This window comes from Solanum dulcamara, chromosome 11 (genome assembly GCF_947179165.1).
Source record: "Solanum dulcamara chromosome 11, daSolDulc1.2, whole genome shotgun sequence".
Lineage (NCBI taxonomy): Eukaryota > Viridiplantae > Streptophyta > Magnoliopsida > Solanales > Solanaceae > Solanum > Solanum dulcamara.
The window spans coordinates 52,005,001-52,022,691 of record NC_077247.1 but is presented as its reverse complement, the minus strand read 5'-3'; the positions used below and the strand labels follow the sequence as shown (position 1 = coordinate 52,022,691).

General features: G+C 35.6%; 2 protein-coding genes across 5 annotated transcripts; one reads left to right on the top strand and one right to left on the bottom strand.

Moving 5' to 3' along the window:
* The first annotated feature begins 2,278 nt into the window (after positions 1 to 2,278).
* Positions 2,279 to 7,027, top strand: LOC129872304 (glutamate receptor 3.6-like). Of its 4 annotated transcripts, none has more exons than XM_055947243.1 (7): positions 2,279 to 2,339; positions 2,861 to 3,160; positions 3,281 to 4,632; positions 4,716 to 4,993; positions 5,162 to 5,193; positions 5,276 to 5,682; positions 6,388 to 7,027. In XM_055947243.1, the coding sequence occupies exons 2-7, from the start codon at positions 2,896 to 2,898 to the stop codon at positions 6,865 to 6,867; spliced, it is 2,814 nt and encodes a 937-aa protein (XP_055803218.1). In that variant the 5' UTR covers positions 2,279 to 2,339; positions 2,861 to 2,895; the 3' UTR covers positions 6,868 to 7,027. The 4 variants fall into 4 exon arrangements, with proteins under 4 accessions (XP_055803218.1, XP_055803217.1, XP_055803219.1 ...); XM_055947242.1 differs by lacking the exon at positions 2,279 to 2,339 and adding an exon at positions 2,397 to 2,562; XM_055947244.1 differs by lacking the exon at positions 2,279 to 2,339 and having other exon boundaries at positions 2,574 to 3,160; positions 5,384 to 5,682.
* Positions 7,028 to 7,260: 233 nt separating this feature from the next.
* Positions 7,261 to 16,262, bottom strand: LOC129872305 (serine/threonine-protein kinase/endoribonuclease IRE1a). The gene is made up of 7 exons (XM_055947246.1): positions 15,823 to 16,262; positions 14,656 to 14,905; positions 12,352 to 13,757; positions 9,604 to 9,776; positions 9,049 to 9,295; positions 7,814 to 8,117; positions 7,261 to 7,606 (listed from the first exon to the last, which is right to left on the bottom strand). The coding sequence occupies exons 1-7, from the start codon at positions 15,981 to 15,983 to the stop codon at positions 7,460 to 7,462; spliced, it is 2,688 nt and encodes an 895-aa protein (XP_055803221.1). The 5' UTR covers positions 15,984 to 16,262; the 3' UTR covers positions 7,261 to 7,459.
* Between the last annotated feature and the right edge of the window lie 1,429 nt (positions 16,263 to 17,691).

Genomic DNA, 17,691 nt, shown 5'->3' with positions numbered 1-17,691 from the left:
TCAAGGGGAATGACGGTAAAGGCCCATTCTCTATGCATTCATGAAACCAGACGGTGTTCATGGCTGAAACGAACACAACCGTGAGAACCATAGATGGTTGATGATTAATTATGTGACTTATGTTGTCTAGTTATACAACAAAGTTCGACGGTTCAAAGATATCGCATCTACCGATTGATCGAGTATTTCCTATATAAGTTCACTATGGAAAGTTCAAAGGGAAATCTACTTATCCAGATGCAATTAATCTTTGCTTGTATATCACACACTTATTCGTGCATTTCTTTATCTTGTAGACATTCCCCATTCATGTGGGGGATTGTTGGGTTTAATTGATAGTTTGAATGGGAAATTGAGGGAAAAAGAAATGGAGAGAAAAAAAATGATTTGTTCTCTCTTGCTTTATTAAATAAATTTTGATCTCACATAGGTGGTGGAAATGAAAAGTCTCCTTAAAAGAAGAAGCACTCATTTATATTTCTAAAGGGTCAAGAAGAGGGTCTCCCCTCGCGCCGTCGTCGTCGTCGCTCGCTCGCTCGACTCGGCTCGGCTCGGCTCGGCTCGGATTCGGATTTGGATTCGGATTCGGATTCGGATTCGGATTCGGATTCAGATTCGGATTCGGATTCGGATTCGGATTTGGATTTGGATTTGGATTTGGTCAATTGATATGATTGATTGATAATCTTTTTGGACTAAATTTTCTTTAAATTTTAATTAATTAATATTATTTATTTAATTAATTAATTAAGTAAAAAAATTCTGACCTAAGAATGTAAGATACGAATTTTTCCTGAAACAACATCTTTTTTTTTCCTGCACTTCCTAAAACTCGTGTGATATACAAACATCAAGTAGTTCGCAGTCACCATAATTGCTGTACCGCTATTCTGGTGAGTAAATCGTTCTATCCTGGGAGGAAAGATTCCAAAAACCTTTGGTACATTAAGGGGAATAATTTCTTTAAGGACACACTGTGCATTCAGTGGGCTCGGTTTCTTGTTCATATATAATTTTACCAAACATTGTTCTTATTTTCTGTTCTGGTTCTATCTTTTATTTCAGATTCTGTCTTTATTACTTTCAGAAGTTTTTTGTTACTGTTTAATATTTTAAATACAGTTTTCTAACAAGAATAAAGTTAAAAAAATAAATTATTTAAATTAATAATTATTTTAAAATAAATATTTTTAATAAATATGACAAATAATATCAACAAGGAGAAGTAAAAGTTTATAATGATTATTAATCAAATAATTATTTGAGAAATTAAAGTCATAAAGTGAACATCACATCAAATGCGTACCGACGAAAATGAGAATAATTTACTGTTAAAGTCCACTCCGGACAATAAGAAATGTCCCACTAACCTTCGGAAAATTTAATGAAAAAAAAATATGTTGGATATATTCAAAAATGTCCAAATATAAAAAGACCAACACATATAAATAAGACGAAGGGCATGTCTGATAAAAATTTATGCGCACTAATGTTTATATTCAAGACAAATAAATATTTTTATTATTTTTTCAATCGATATTCAATATTTATATTAAAAATTATTAAATTTGAATATGCATTAAAAATTCTTTCATTCAGAAGTAAATTATTTCTTAATAAAAGCAATTCTATATTTGAGGGAATTTCAAAAATTACTTAATAATAATAAATTTATATAATTTAATATTTATATTAAAAAAGGATTAAAATTTAAATATGCACCAACGCATGGGACCCACAAGTGTTTGATATAAACCACACAATAATTCTAAGACAAGGATCCTTTATCTTTAACGTAACTTTTTTATTTATAAAAATATTCTAGTTACTGTTAGCAGTTCATTTGTTCAGTAGAAATAATTTAGGGGGCAGATTGTGACATCCATTACCGAGAGAAAGAGAGGAGTCAATTCCTTAAATGCCCCCAAATTTAGGAAATTGCCTTTAAATAAATTATGATTTTTAATTTATGATTTTTGATTTATTTTTATCTTTTTAAATTAAAAATAAATGTTTATAAACTTTTTTTAAATTTACTTAAATATTTTAAAAATACTTAAAAACACTTAAAATAAACTAATCTAAACATACTCATTTAAGACTTCCTTTTGGGTACACCGTACATTAATGTCGCATAGATGTCCAAATCCACTATATATAGTGTTGGAAGTTGGTACAAAGTGAACATTTTATACCCTAATTTGTACTGTTACTGTGTCACACATTTCTTTATTCACACTAAACATGCACATTTTTCATACGTTTGTGCCTCTTCCTCCTTTGGACCCACGGATTCAGCAAACTTTTTTCTGTCCTATTTTCTTGGCAATGATACCTGAGTGGGTTCACTATTCAATCATCTATTAGTTCCACCTAAAAATAAAGAAAAGTTTGAATTTTAGCTGAAACTCAAGATTCCAAGCACTTATTGCTTTGCACTTTACGATTTATTAGTGGGGAAGAGCAGAAGTAGAATCCCCACTTGAGTAAACAGCGCTTTTTCCCCTTTCCTTCTGCTTCTTGTTCTTTCTTTCCCCATTTGTCATGGCGCTTTGATGTTTAGTAAGTAAATTTCTTGTCCCTACCCAATATTCTCAAGATTTTGCTCTGCTCTTTTTCTTGTTTTAATGGACTTTTGAGAGTTTTAATATTCTTTTTGTCTGCTCCATTATCTCCTTATGAAATATGGCTCATTTCACACGTACCTGCTCCTTAGTGGGAAAATTTACTGTTCATGTCCTTCTAGTGTGAAATTGAGGCTACCCCTTTCTTTCCTTTTCCCCCCTTTTAATATGTATACTTTCTGTTAATGAAAGAGTCATGGTGAATTTACTAAATTTCTCCCATCTGTGCCTAGCAGGGTCAAGATTGAACATTTTTGTCCCAAAGTTCACTATGAGACTATTTTGGACTTTGATTTTGATTGTTCTCTACAATGGGTGTTCTTCAGAGGGGGTTAATTCAACTCTTCCTGTAAGGCCTCAAGTTGTGAACATTGGGTGTATGCTATCTTTCAATACGGTCGTTGGGAAAGTTACCAAAGTTGCTGTGGAAGCTGCTGTGGAAGATATAAATTCCAATCCAAATGTTCTTGGAGGAACTAAGTTGAATATGATAACATTGGATAGTAATTCCAGTGGATTTCTTGGAATAGTTGAGGGTAAGCTAGTCCTTTGCACTATCTATAATTTTGTTGCTTTTGTGGACAGCCTTTTCATTTTTTTCAATAATTTTCTTGTGCTCTTTGAGTTTTATGTAAATTGTTTCGTTTTTATAACAGCTATCCGTTTCATGGAGACGGATACTATGGCCATTGTTGGCCCCCAATCTTCTGTTATAGCTCATGTGGTATCAAACATTGCGAATGAGCTGCAGGTCCCTCTATTGTCATTTGCAGCCACAGACCCCTCTCTTTCTTCGCTTCAGTACCCGTTTTTTGTTAGAACTTCCCCAAGTGATAAGTTTCAGATGGAAGCGATAGCTGAAATGGTCGAGTACTATGAATGGAGAGAAGTGATTGCAATATATATTGATGATGATTTTGGAAGAAATGGTATAGTTGCATTAGCAGATCAGCTGGCCAAGAGACGATGTTCGATCTCTTACAAAGCAGCTATGAAACCTGAAGCAACATTGGATGATGCCCGGGATGTTTTGGTTCAGGTTGCTTTGAGGGAATCACGAATAATGGTTGTTCACACTTATCCTTCAAAGGGTCTGGAGATATTCTCTATGGCACAGTATTTGGGGATGATAGATAAAGGATATGTGTGGATTGCTACAAATTGGCTCTCAACTATCCTTGACGCTGCTGGTCCCCTTCCTTCGGAGAAAAAAGAGAGCCTTGAAGGGGCTATCACCTTGCGTGTACACACTCCAGGTTCAGAATTGAAACAGAAGTTTGTCTCACGGTGGAGCAATTTGACAAGGAAGGCAGGAGTTACTGGACCTTCAGGGATGTCCACTTATGCACTCTATGCTTATGATACTGTGTGGCTACTTGCTCGTGCCATCAATGAATTCTTTAACCAGGGTGGAAATGTTTCATTTTCTAAGGATCCAAGGCTAACTGAACTGAATAGTGGAAGTCTGAATCTTGATTCTATGAGCATCTTTCATGAAGGGAAGTTATTGCGAGACAACATTTTTAAGGTTAATATGACAGGTGTAACAGGACCATTTAGTTTCACTCCTGATAAGAATCTCTTCTGCCCTACTTTTGAAGTCATTAATGTGGTTGGTACAGGTTTCAGGAAAGTTGGTTATTGGTCTGAATACTCTGGTTTATCAATTGTGCCTCCTGAAACACTGTACTCTAAGCCGCCAAATCGTTCCGCTTCAAATCAACAGCTACATAGTATAATCTGGCCTGGACAAATAACGCAGAGACCTCGTGGATGGGTTTTTCCAAACAATGGGAGACAACTGATAATTGGAGTCCCTAACCGAGCTAGCTTTCGTGAATTTGTTGGAAAGAGACCAGGCTCTGACTCATTCAGAGGATACTGTATTGAAGTCTTCACTAATGCCGTAGACTTATTGCCTTATGCAGTCCCTTACAAGCTAGTTGCCTTTGGGGATGGACATAACAATCCAGATGATACAGAGCTAATGCGCCTAATCACAGCAGGAGTGAGTAAGACTACCAAGGTTCTATTGTAGCGTCATGTGAATAATGTGTTTTCTAACTGTGTCTACTTGGTCGCTTATTTCAGGTTTATGATGCAGCCATAGGTGACATAGCAATTACAACTAATCGAACAAAAATGGTTGATTTCACTCAACCGTACATTGAATCTGGGTTAGTTGTAGTGGCACCAGTTAAGGAGCAGAATTCTAATGCTTGGGCTTTTCTCAGTCCATTTACTCCTAGGATGTGGTTTGTCACTGGTAGTTTTTTCTTAATTGTGGGAACTGTAATTTGGATTTTGGAACACAGATTGAATGATGATTTCCGTGGTCCTCCGAGTAAACAGATTGTCACTGTTTTGTGGTGAGTTGGCAAAACATTAACTACTAAATATAGGACCTGATGAAAGTGTGTGTCATATATTGTTCGCTCTTCCTTGACTTTCTTCTACACTATCTAGTTTCCACTTGCCAATTTCATTCTGTAGAATATCAAACTTTTGACCCTTTTCTATGTAAAACTCTTTTGCAGGTTCAGCTTTTCAACTCTGTTTACTGCCCAGAGTAAGTAACTTATGCTGGTTGAGTTACTTCTGTAATAACACTTTATTGAGCTTCTATAACAAAAAAACAATTTTGTATACAGGAGAAAACACTGTCAGCACCTTTGGCCGTGTTGTGCTTCTTATATGGCTATTTGTGGTTTTGATAATAAACTCAAGCTATACTGCCAGTCTCACCTCAATTCTTACAGTGCAGAAACTTTCTTCACCAATTACAGGAATTGAAAGTTTAGTAAATACAAAGGAACCTATTGGTTATCAGTTGGGTTCATTTGCCCGTAACTATCTGATTCAAGAACTTCACATTGATGAATCTAGACTTGTTCCTCTTAACCTTCCTGAAGATTATGCTAAAGCTTTAAAAGATGGTCCTAGCCGTGGTGGTGTTGCAGCAGTGGTAGATGAGCGTGCATATATGGAGCTTTTCCTCTCAACGCGTTGCCAATTCAGTATTCTTGGTCAAGAATTCACAAAAAATGGATGGGGGTTTGTAAGTAGCTCTCTGTCAACTTCACCTTTTTGCTTTTACATGTCTTTGCCAACTTCCCCCTTTCTTATACATGTGAACCTGCCTTTTATTAATTTGTCTCACACTGTGACGAATTGACCATACTATCTGCTGTCAATATTATTAACAACATAAAGAGATGATGAAATCATGAATTATGTGAATTCAAGCTAACCAATCTAAGGAAATTGATAATGCATGAGAAGTATCTACATCTAATACATGCAAATATGCCAAGAAAGTTTATTCTGTTACTGATGCATGGTTTTCTCCATTGTTCCTTAGTTATAAGGAATAATCCTGCTTGAAACATGTCTTCTGAAAGTGAATCATACTACTGTTAGCTCGATATATGGAAGGAGACCTGAAAATTTGAAGATTATTATAACTCTTGACATGACATGGTGCTTGCTTCGCACAAAAATATGTCTTGTGGTACCTTCAAAACATAGGGGGTCGATTGGTGAAAACGTTAAAGGAAAGAATAGAAGTACAAATATTAAGTTGGTGTATTTGGTTTGTCTATGTTGCTTATAACTACCTTTCCTTTCATCCTATTCCATCAAACTAATCAATCTGAGATCATTCTTTATGTCAGATCTGTTGACGCTATGAGAATAATGTCCTTTCTTGTCTTTGCTGTTTTGTGACTAGTGCTGATTTCTTTTATATATTTTTCCCTCATAGGCTTTCCCTAGGGATTCTCCTCTAGCAGTAGACATGTCAACAGCAATTTTGAAACTATCAGAGAATGGGGAACTTCAAAGGATCCATGATAAATGGCTTTCTGGAATAGCTTGCACTTCACAGAATACAAAGCTTGAAGTGGACAGGCTTCAGCTGAAAAGCTTCTCAGGTCTATTCTTTCTCTGTGGGTTGGCATGTTTTCTGGCTCTGCTCATTTATTTTGTGATGCTAGCATTTCAATATTGCCAATACTATCCCAATTCGGAGATAGCTAGTGAAAGCTCGCGGTCAGGACGACTGCAGACATTCCTTTCTTTTGCTGATGAAAAGGAAGAGTCAGTGAGGTCTCGATCCAAACGAAGGCAACTGGAGACGACTTCAGTAAGAAGTATGGATCAAGATGCATCAGTAAATGGTTCAAGAATTGACCGTTCTGAGATATACTCGAACAGGGTTGTAAGTTTTGGAGAATCTGTATAGTTCATCAACAAAAATCTACAATTCTTCCTCAAATGTAATTATAAAGGTTGAAGGTTGACTGCATATTTTTGTAGACGGTGCTGTAACTGTATCAAATTTTACAAATTTCTGGTGCCACTGCCATATTATGTCATGCAATCCAAGAACCTTACGACAACTACTACTATGACTCATTCTCAAACTAGTTGAAGTCGATTATATGAATATGAATCTGCAGCTGTCCATGTCGTTCCCTTTAAGCCTATCTCGGTCCAATAGTATTTTTGAAAAAAGTCTCTAGCATTAGTAGTTCTCTACCAATCCTGAATCCGGCTGATCCATATGTATGAGTACTTCAAGTCCTTTCAGCTCGAATGAGGAATAGATTTGAGCATTTAAAATAAAAAAGATATATGTTGGTAAACATACTTTAATAAGATTACACAAGTTGATTTCATATTTACATTCTTTTTGTTTCCAATAACAGTGGTGTCCGGACAGCTTTCCAGTACCTCCTGTCACAGGCATATTTACATGGGGTAGACTACAATACATGTTACATCATACAGATAATGTAAGAATGGGACAAGATTCAGATGCTATCAGGAGGAATCTAAAGTTCACTGCTTGTGAAGTACTTCTGAAAACAGTCTTCATCTTTACAGAATTCTGACATCACTTTATACACTTCAATTAGTAGTTGCGGAAACCGCCTCCTAAAATAGCCATCAAATCCTTCTGGAACAGTCCCTAAAATTTCCTGAAATGAAATTGAGATGCAATGAAAGTCAGCAAATACAATCTGAAATCAACATTGACATTTCCACCTTGCAGCATACTGCTTCTTCGAGATGTCCCCCCAGAAAAACTAATTCCTCAAAGGAAGTCTTGGCCAAATGTTAAGTCTACACCAATTTGTTGAATAACAATACGTATTTAAGTACTATATAAATTGATCAAAACTAACCTGAATTTCGGTGGGAAGCTCTCTATAATGATTTAGCTTGTTCCGCATCACACGAAGCAAATCACGAATACTGTCAAATCTATATCGCCTGTAATGGCCAATATTTTTGATGAAAGGAGGTTCCATCTTCTCATCCCATTTTCCACCCAAAGCCACAGGCGCTGTACCTTCCAATGCTTTCAGAAGATCAGAAGAAGTCTCCCTATCTTCAAGTTCCACCCTGTCGCTTGAGTCCCGAAGAAATGACAGTCGCATCTCAGCAGTCCAAAAGAAAGGATGAGCAAGCACCTCCACTGCCTTTGGTCTTTTACAGAGTTTTTTTATAAAAAAAAAAGAGCTTAGCAATAGGCAGGTGCAGTGTACATATCTACTAGCAGAACATGCGCTTTATCCAAGAGAACACTTAAGCAGTTTTCCCAATACAATGTTAATTGTATATTGATTGAAAACACAACTACGCCTCAATCTGCTAAGATAGCTAGCAATTCATGAAGCAAAAACCTCTAATTTTCTTTATCTTGTCTTTCATTGTCTTTTTTTTTTTTTCTTTCCTTTTCTATTTTTAAAAAAAATTATTATTTCTTGACAGGGATATTGGTGGCCGGGGTTGGGGGGGGGGGGTGCCTATGGGTCTTTTGTGAGGATCAAGCCTTGCACCTCAAGTATGCAAAGTTACGACTCCGACTCTGGCCCCTAGTTAGTACTGGATGTTCTAAGAATCTTTTTATACGTAGTAGTTTTTTAAGATCTAAAGAGATAAAATATGTAATACTGATACAGAGATGTTTCTTGCATTCCTGAACAGCACAGAAGAAATAATTGCACAGCCTACTTAAAACGTCAAATGGGTCGGAAACTTATCAAGCACATTACTAACTAAATAGAACTGAAACTTTAGTTGACGAGTTGTACTTGGCTAGAACTTGATTGTACACATGCTAATAGTCATAATCATCATGCCTGCCTTCTTATTTTGATGAATAAGCTTAAAATACTCTTAGAATTTTGAAAATCACCATGCAGGAGCTGTAATTCTAAAGGGAGATAAAAAGGGTATAGTCATCTTCATAAACATTTTTAGAGTATGAAAGCAGTATTGCAATTCAAAGAGAAGTTCCACATAATTAGCTAAAAGGATGTCATGGTCAATAACGAACTCTAAATTTGTCCATAGTTATTGGTATGTGCGGGATGTGATAGAATTATTATTATATAAAAACATTTGCACTTCTTACCTCAGTTCAGCATTGGGATCTAACAAACGAGAAAAGAGATCCACAGCTTCAGGGATGTGTTCCGCCAAGAAAAGATCAACTTTATTCTTTGTAATGTTAATGTCACGCTCAAGAGGACTTCCAAAGGGATGATGACCACCAGTCATGCAGAAAAACAGAACAGACCCCAAACTGAACATATCAATAGCACGTGTTTGACGTCCATGAAGAAGTTGTTCAGGAGCTTGCCATCCCGAACTTCCATAACCTACAAAAAAGATATTGCTGAGTAATAACAGCGAGAATTATGCGTTAAAAAGCTAAAGACGTCATGCTGAGGCAAGCTCTGAAAAAAAATTAAAGCTCAGGCCACTAAAAGAAGAATCTGGTGTGAGAAACTGAGAATTGACCTCAACTGTCAGTCAAACAATCTTCTCCTGTATGCAGCAAGGACGACAATGTAGCAATGCTCAATGTGTCATGCAAATTACCAGATAAAGGAGCATACTCAATGGTGGTAGGACTGAAGATAACTTCACTAGCAGCTAATCTTTTAGCTACTTAATAATTACTTGCCTGTTGGGTGATGACCCAATGAAGACATATCTCCGATGAGGCGCTTGCTGATCCCCATATCAGAAAGTTTAGCACATAAGAATTTTTCCTTAGTTATCAGAACATTTTGGGGCTTCAGGTCTCGATGAATGATCCCCAGATCATGAAGATGCACAAGACCAGAAACCACATCCCTGTCCTCCAGAAAGAGAATCAGAACACCAAAACATGTGCATGCCCAGACAATTGGAATTCAGAACATAAATATATATCTTATATGCGCTTATTAACCAAACAGAAGATGACAGTTGGGAAATGCAGAAATTTTTTTTTAAGGATTGGTAAAGGAAGGAGCATTTGTAGAGGGCCCTTCTTACCCACTGCAGACGGGGTAAAAAATGTAGCAGACTAGCAGGTGACCTATTTTATCAGACCAATCAAAAAGTTAGTGTGAGAAATATAGGAGAAATATTATTGAATTGTGTAAGAACATTATTACACAAAGACCCTACTTATAGACACTATAAAACAATCATTTTCCAAGTAGAATACTATAAACTATTCCTATTTCTATTTCTATTCTAAGTAGGATACTATAATCTATTCCTATTTCTATTTCTATTCTAAGTAGTATTGTGTACACCTATTCCTATTCTAACAATCCCTCTCAAGCTGGTGCATACAAATCATATGTACCTAGCTTGTTACAAATATAATTAATACAAGGACCGGTGAGGGACTTGGTGAAGATATCTGCAAGTTGATCACTTGACTTCACAACTTTGTAACAATATCTCCTGAGAGTATCTTTTCTCTGACAAAGTGACAATCAATCTCAATGTGCTTAGTCCTCTCATGAAACACTGGATTTGATGCGAAATGTCGATAAAACACAGAGTTATAAATTCCTGAATTACAATGTTGAACTTCCTAAACCAAGCTGGAGAAGATTGTTTCAGACCATAAATTGACTTGAGAAGACTGTTTCAGACCATAAATTGACTTGAGAAGACTGTTTCAGACTATAGAGTGACTTACACAATCGACATACAAAGGCTACCAGACTCACCCTGAGCAACAAAATCGGGTGGTTGCTCCATATAGACTTCTTTCTAGAGATCATCGTGGAGAAAAACATTCTTAGTGTCCAACTGATTAAAAGGCCAATGGAGAACGACAACTATAGATAGAAAAAGGCAGACATATGCTATTTTAGCCACGAGAGAGAAAATACCACTGTAATCTAGTCCAAATATTTGAGGATGCCTTCTTTTTTTTGGCGAAAGTAAATCTGAAACAGAAAGAAAACACTGCAGGAAAACTCAGATCTCTCAGAAACAATGCAATGGTCGCTTAAAAATGCTCGAAATCTGGTATAAACTATATGGAACATCTCGAAATCAAGAGATGAGTAGATCTTAAACAAGAAAGTCACCGTAAAACTGGCCAGAACATGCTCATGTCCTAGATTATTAGATTTGATGGCTGAAAATGGTCTCAATCTAAGAAATAAAACTATATGGGTTGGGTCAGAATGATGGCATGACCCTACTGAGAAAGAGTGATATGGGTAGGGTCGGAATGATGGCACGACCCTACACAAATAAGAAAGTAGTCACCGGAAAGATAGCACGGTGCTACACAAATCGAATTTGAGAAAGTAGTCACCGGAATGATGCACGGTGCTACACAAATAGATATGAGAAAGTAGTCCGAAAAAATGCACGGTATTACGCAAATTAAATATGAAAAAGCAGTCACTGAAAAAATGCAAGGTGCTACGCAAATTAGATATGAGAAAATAGTCACCAAAAAGATATACGGTCACCTAGACTTTTGCTAACATAATCATTGGCCAAACGGGCAGCATATATGAGTAATAGCCGCCCGCCGGCAGCGGAAGCTCTTTAATTCTTTACCAAGATCATAGAGGCTCTGATCCCATGTGAGAAATATAAGAGAAATATTATTGAATTGTGTAAGAACAATATTACACAATTGAGACGAGGGTCTATCGAAAACAGCCGTCCTATCTTGGTAGGAGTAAGGTATGCGTACATTTTACCCTCCCCAGACCCCACGTTGTGGGATTTCACCGGGTTGTTGTTGTTGTTGTAAGAACAATATTACACAAAGACCCTATTGATAGACACTTTAAAACAATCATTTTCCAAGTAGAATACTATAAACTATTCATATTTCTATTCCTATTACTATTTTAAGTAGGATACTATAATCTATTCTTATTTCTATTCCTATTCCTATTCTAAGTAGGATTGTATACACCTATTCCTATTCTAACAGTTAGCAAATAGCAAAATCATAAAAGAAAACATATGAGACAGCATGGATAAACAAGCACCAAACACAAAAAACTATGAAGAGAAAAGCACTGAAAAGGCCAATTGTAAAGCCATTGTCACGAGAAATTTTGAGTCAGAAGAATGTTATGGAATTTTCTTGTCTAACTGCCCAGCTCTATACGCGGGCAGGATAAGCAAGAATTCAACAAAGTGAATTTCGCTGAGTTCTTTACCTAAATAAAGGACCTCTAGAGATCTGATGTCTAGTATAGCATAGGAAGCAAAAACCAAACTGTGTGATCTTTTGGAATTAAACAGGCAACAAATAAAGGAGAGGTCTTTCTTCCAAAGTAAGCTGAGCCTTTCTTCAAATCATCATCTAATGAATTACAAAGTACCCTCATATAACATGAAACAATGATAAGAGGCAAAAAAGTTCAGGCTGTTATAAAATAATTCAACGAACCTCGTCAATTTGAGCAACAGAGGTGAAGGACAACCATTTTCCTTCATTAAGTCAGTATCCAGAATAATACCCTTCAAATTGTCCAAATAAATTCTATGCTTTGTAGATTCTCCATCCAAGTTCTGGTTAGGACATGCATTTTCTGAAGTGCCAGCATAAATCTGAATAAGGTCACTCAAGCTGCAAATGCAGCGTTCCAACGCAAGATAAACAAAATCTTGGTCTTGTTCCACACCATACCACCGAACGATATTTGGATGTCGATCAGATGCAATAAGATTCTGTATCTCTTTGAAGGCAATATCATGATGTGCCCGGACAAGTCTTTTCACAGCAACTGCACGACCTGCATAAATTCCTTCAAATACAACTGTACCATTGCTCCCTTTAGCAATCTCTGTACTGGAGACGAACAATTTACCAATAGAACGTCCACCTTTGGTACATATACTTGGTTGAAAAAAGTTCAATAACAGTTTATTATCAGCGTCCACGTCTGCATATTTAAGTCCAATACCAGATGAGGTGTCTTTATCACTTTTAACGCCATTGCTCCCATTCTTTCCAGACTTCCGAGACTTCTTCCTTTTTGAAGGTACATTTGGTGAATGTCCAAGCTGTCTATCCAAATTGAGTTCAGCCACTAAATCACGATTATGTGTAAAAGCTCCCACAAGAGTACCTAAAATACTGCAAATTGGCAGGCTCAAACTTTCAGAGCACTTTGTTATTCCTTCTTTGAATGGACTTTTAGCATCTTGTAAAATTTTGTTTTTGATGAATAAAATTATGAACACCACTAATATGCCAAACATAGTTTTTTTTACAATATTTTCCAAGTTGAAGGTGTCTACATTCTTGTCGGGCACAGGAGTAGCTGCATTATCAACATTTGGTTGTGAAGTAGGAATTGGCAGCATACCCTGACTATCAGCCTCTGGGAGCATCTTGTTATCATGACCTCGGCGTCTGTAGATAAGGGCCCTTGACTGACATGGCAATGGCATATTGAAATGCACATCAGGTTCAGATTTATCAGACTCCATAATATCCCCACTAAATGCATCCTCAACTTTGCAAAGAGCAGCAGCCCCTATTTCAGCAACCGTCATGTTCCACAACACTTTGTCTGAGTTTGGAATAAAGGATGTTAATGCATAGTCTGTCCTGGTGATGTAAAGGGTGTATCTGGGCAGACTCTCTTCCTCAATGGTGCCATTATGATGAAAAGCAGTGTCATTGTCCTGAGTTGCTGGAGAGTTAGGCATACTATATGTGTAAATCAAGCGTCCAGTCTTAGCATCAACCAGAAATGCAGTGGTTCTTTTAGATCCCAGAACAATTCCGCCATCCTCAGCTATTTGTGGAGTTGAACTAATATACTCATCAATACTCTTCATAAGTTTCTGTACAAAAATATGGAGCAATAAATAAGAGACTAGAGTCAAATAACAACAGAAGTGTGGGACCAACCATATATGTCTTCAAAAACATATATCTCAAAAGTTTGAGGATGGCCATTGCTTCTAACTTGCTGAAAGAACATACCTAATGACTCATGAAACAGATATGTATGTCATTGTATCACCCTTGTTAGCAGAACAATTCAGGATTAGGCCCATTCCCATCAGCTTAGGGTTGTATAACAAAATCTTGGACTTGACCCATCCGCTATTTTTATTTTTGCTTTCTATAAGAATGGGCAACTTACTTAAAACCTCTCCAATTGGCAAACCAAGTGGGACATCCACTTAGTTTGAGATATACCTATGAACCTCCCTTCTTGTTGAAACTTTCCACTTATACTCCTTTTACTTGTGAAAAGAAAAGGAGACTTACCACTAATATTTTACTATATACATTAAAAGAGAATAGATATAACAATAGCCCCTTCTTAGCTACCTTTCCTTTTTTTTTTACTTTTTTCCCTTAAGACACTTTTTAAAAACGAAAATTGATTCCAAAATTGCCTTCGATCAATCATTACGTAGAAAGGAGGGTATATTGGTCAAATCATGCTCAGAATAAACACCTTCATGTTGTGACGTTGAAGAGGGGAGGTCGTAAATATTTTTCAAACTAAGGGAATATTCATTTCACTTTGTTAAGGTAGATGGATGTCTAATTGATAATACTATATTAATTGGTATCATGCTTCATTATTTGAGACTTTTTTTTCTGTTACCTTTCTCAAAAAAAATGGTATCATTCCTCATTATCAATCAATGTTAAGTGGATATCATTTCTCGTTGTATAGCACCAAGATTGCACAAAAGAGACTTGCATAAAATTTCGAGACAATACCAATTTACCAAGCCTGTTGTGTGCATACAATTCCCAATCATCCCCACGGCCACAGTCAATGAAATAACCACTTCCTATATCAGATGATGCCTCCTTGCTGTTATTGTAATTAACAGGAGCCTGATAAGAAGAGTAGATTGATGACCCAGATCTAAATGACCAGAGTGGTGGTTTCATAGTATTTAAGCTATTTTGCTCCCTCAAAGAAACTGTACCATCCAGTTCAGCAAACAGAGCTGTCTCAGGTTTCCTGGTTCGAGAGGGAATAGCGAAAACCAAAGCCAGATAAATTAAATGAATCAGTAAGGATACCACAAGTATATCAAGTTACCAGTATGACACAAAGCGAGGTTAATGATGCTAGTGATGTTTTCTCCTAGATCCTGTTCATTTTTCGAGCAATCACAGATGCATGAAGCATCTCATGCAGCAAAACATATGATCCATAATAACTGAGTTAAAAGATCCCATCCCCTCACTCATAAAAAGCACTATTTTCCACAAATTTAGATTGTAAATTACAGGGTAAGAAAAACTAGTAACCAAAAAGTATTCTGGTGTTTATTGAAACTTATGTCCTCCAAGAGAGTGTTGTTACTTTCAAAACTAGAAATCCTGAAATTATTAAGCTGTAGTTGGCATGGTTTTCGACAGAAAGCAATATGAAGCAAAGAAAGGCAGGATGAACAAACATCCGTTTTACTGATTGCCCAAAAAAGGAGCATAAGAATCTTTACTGATTATAAGGAAGTTAGAATGACATATCTGTTAGAATAAAACACAACTAACGACGAATCTTGACTAAATTATGGATTAGCTGACGTGACAGCAAATTTAGTCAAAACAAGTTTTACACAGTCAAATCTAAGTGTAGAGTCGGTACATTTTTAACGATTATCCAATTCTCTAGCTTCAAGAAGCATAACAAAACATGGGAAAAGCAACTGCAGGAATAATTTGAACCAAAAGAACAAAACATGCATTAGTAGAAAATGAACAACAAAAACATTAACAAGAATCCTTGAAAAGCAATAATAAAGCTGAAGTCTTTTCTACAAAAGCTTCATCAATCTTTGTACAAATTACTTTTAAAAACTAACGAAACCAGCAATAAATTCAAATGGGTATAAGGTAAAAACTCTCAAAACAACAAGAACAGAAACTAACTTTAATTCCGACAACAATTTCCTCCTCGCCGGAGCTAGCGTAACCCCATCGGAAAGTCCCTCAATTGACCCACTAGGCAAGCTAAATAACGCACTGGACAATACCGTAAAGCTGAAACATATCAGTAAAATGCAGACCGGAATCACCCAGTAGCGTTTCATCGACGATTATTCAACCTGAAACTGACCGCCGATTTCTTCTTCTTTTTTTCTCGCCGGTTGGTGGGGGTATTAAATGATGGGGAGGTACCGTATGATAGAGTTATGGGTTACATAGAAGATTGCGATTAAGGAAATCTAGAGATTCGATTCGAAATGTGGAAGAAAGGGCGTAGTTGTCTGGATTTTGGGTTCCTGGGATTTCGTCTGTCGACGGCTGTCTTTGTCCTTTCCTAACTCTTCTCATTCAGTCAACGTTCAAAATTAAACAATCTTTACAACTTTCTTTGCCTCATTATTGGAACTTCATCCGGTTTTATTTCTCAATATTAAATAGGTATTTTATTAAAAATATTTATTTTATATTACGTAATTATTTACTAAATTAAAATTAATTAATTAATTTTTATTTATTTTATTCTTACAATTAATATGACTTTTTGAATATGAATAATTTTCAATACTAATTATTTCTATACTTTATGTATATTACATTGAAATGAATAAAGGAAAAATAGTAAATATAATTAATCTATTAATAATTTTTTAATCACTATATAAAATAAAAAGTGTTCATCTAATATGGAATTGAGGAAATAATTACTAATATATGAATATAATATATTTTATTATGTTTTGAAATTAAAATGTTGGTACGTTTTATAATTAAACAATTTTTTGTTGTCTTTTTGTTTTTTATTTTTATTTATAAATAATATGCGTGCAACTAATGCCAGTTACAAAATTCAATTCAAATACTTCCTAGTTCCTAGTGAAGATGATTTTATACTTGAAATCAGTATTTAATAGTTAATGATAGAAAAATACTTGTCATTATATCAGAATATACACTTCATTATTCAAAACTAAGTATAACATTTGGAAATGAATATAGGTGACTTTCTTGATCATATTTTACAAATTAGAAAAAGACAATTAATTGATGATATTCAATGAGTCTTATCTACTACTGGTTATAACACTTTATTTTATTTTATTTTGCCACGTTGACATAATATAATTTTTGAGAATTTTTTTATTAAAAATTTATGATGAAGTCAAGACTTGAGTATGGACCATAAAAGGAGATTTGCAGGATCATTTTGTGTTGGTGGGTTGCGTCAGCTCATACATATATGCACTGTTGATGAATATATTGATGCGATATATTTAAGTTGAAGCATTATAATTTATGTATATACGGATGGCGTAGTTTTACTTGACGAGATTGGCAACGGAGTTAATACTAAATTGGAGATTAAGAAACGAATTGTGAAAGCTAAAGGGTTCAAGTTGAGCACAACCAAGAATGAATACTTGAATTGTAACTTCAACAATATGACACATGAGTGGAAGTAAGACTTGATGTACTTGGTTTCAAATAACTTAGGTCGCTCACTGTAGGTTGTCGCTCACTGTAGTACCTTCTTGCTTTTCGATTTGATTTTCATTTTGAGTTTAAAATCAAATTGAATTATATTAGGTAGTCGTTTGTGTAGACTCTCTTTTTAAAATGTATTTAATTTTAAAAAAATCACCAATTCAGACAAATTTTAGACCCAAATTTGTTGTTTTTGTCCGTAGAGTTTTTATATTATTTTACTATATAGCAGAAGAGTCTACAAGCACACATTTGTAATATTTAAATTATATTAAAGGCCATTTTGGTCATCTAATGATTAAGCTATTAAAATGAATTTCTAATGGTTTA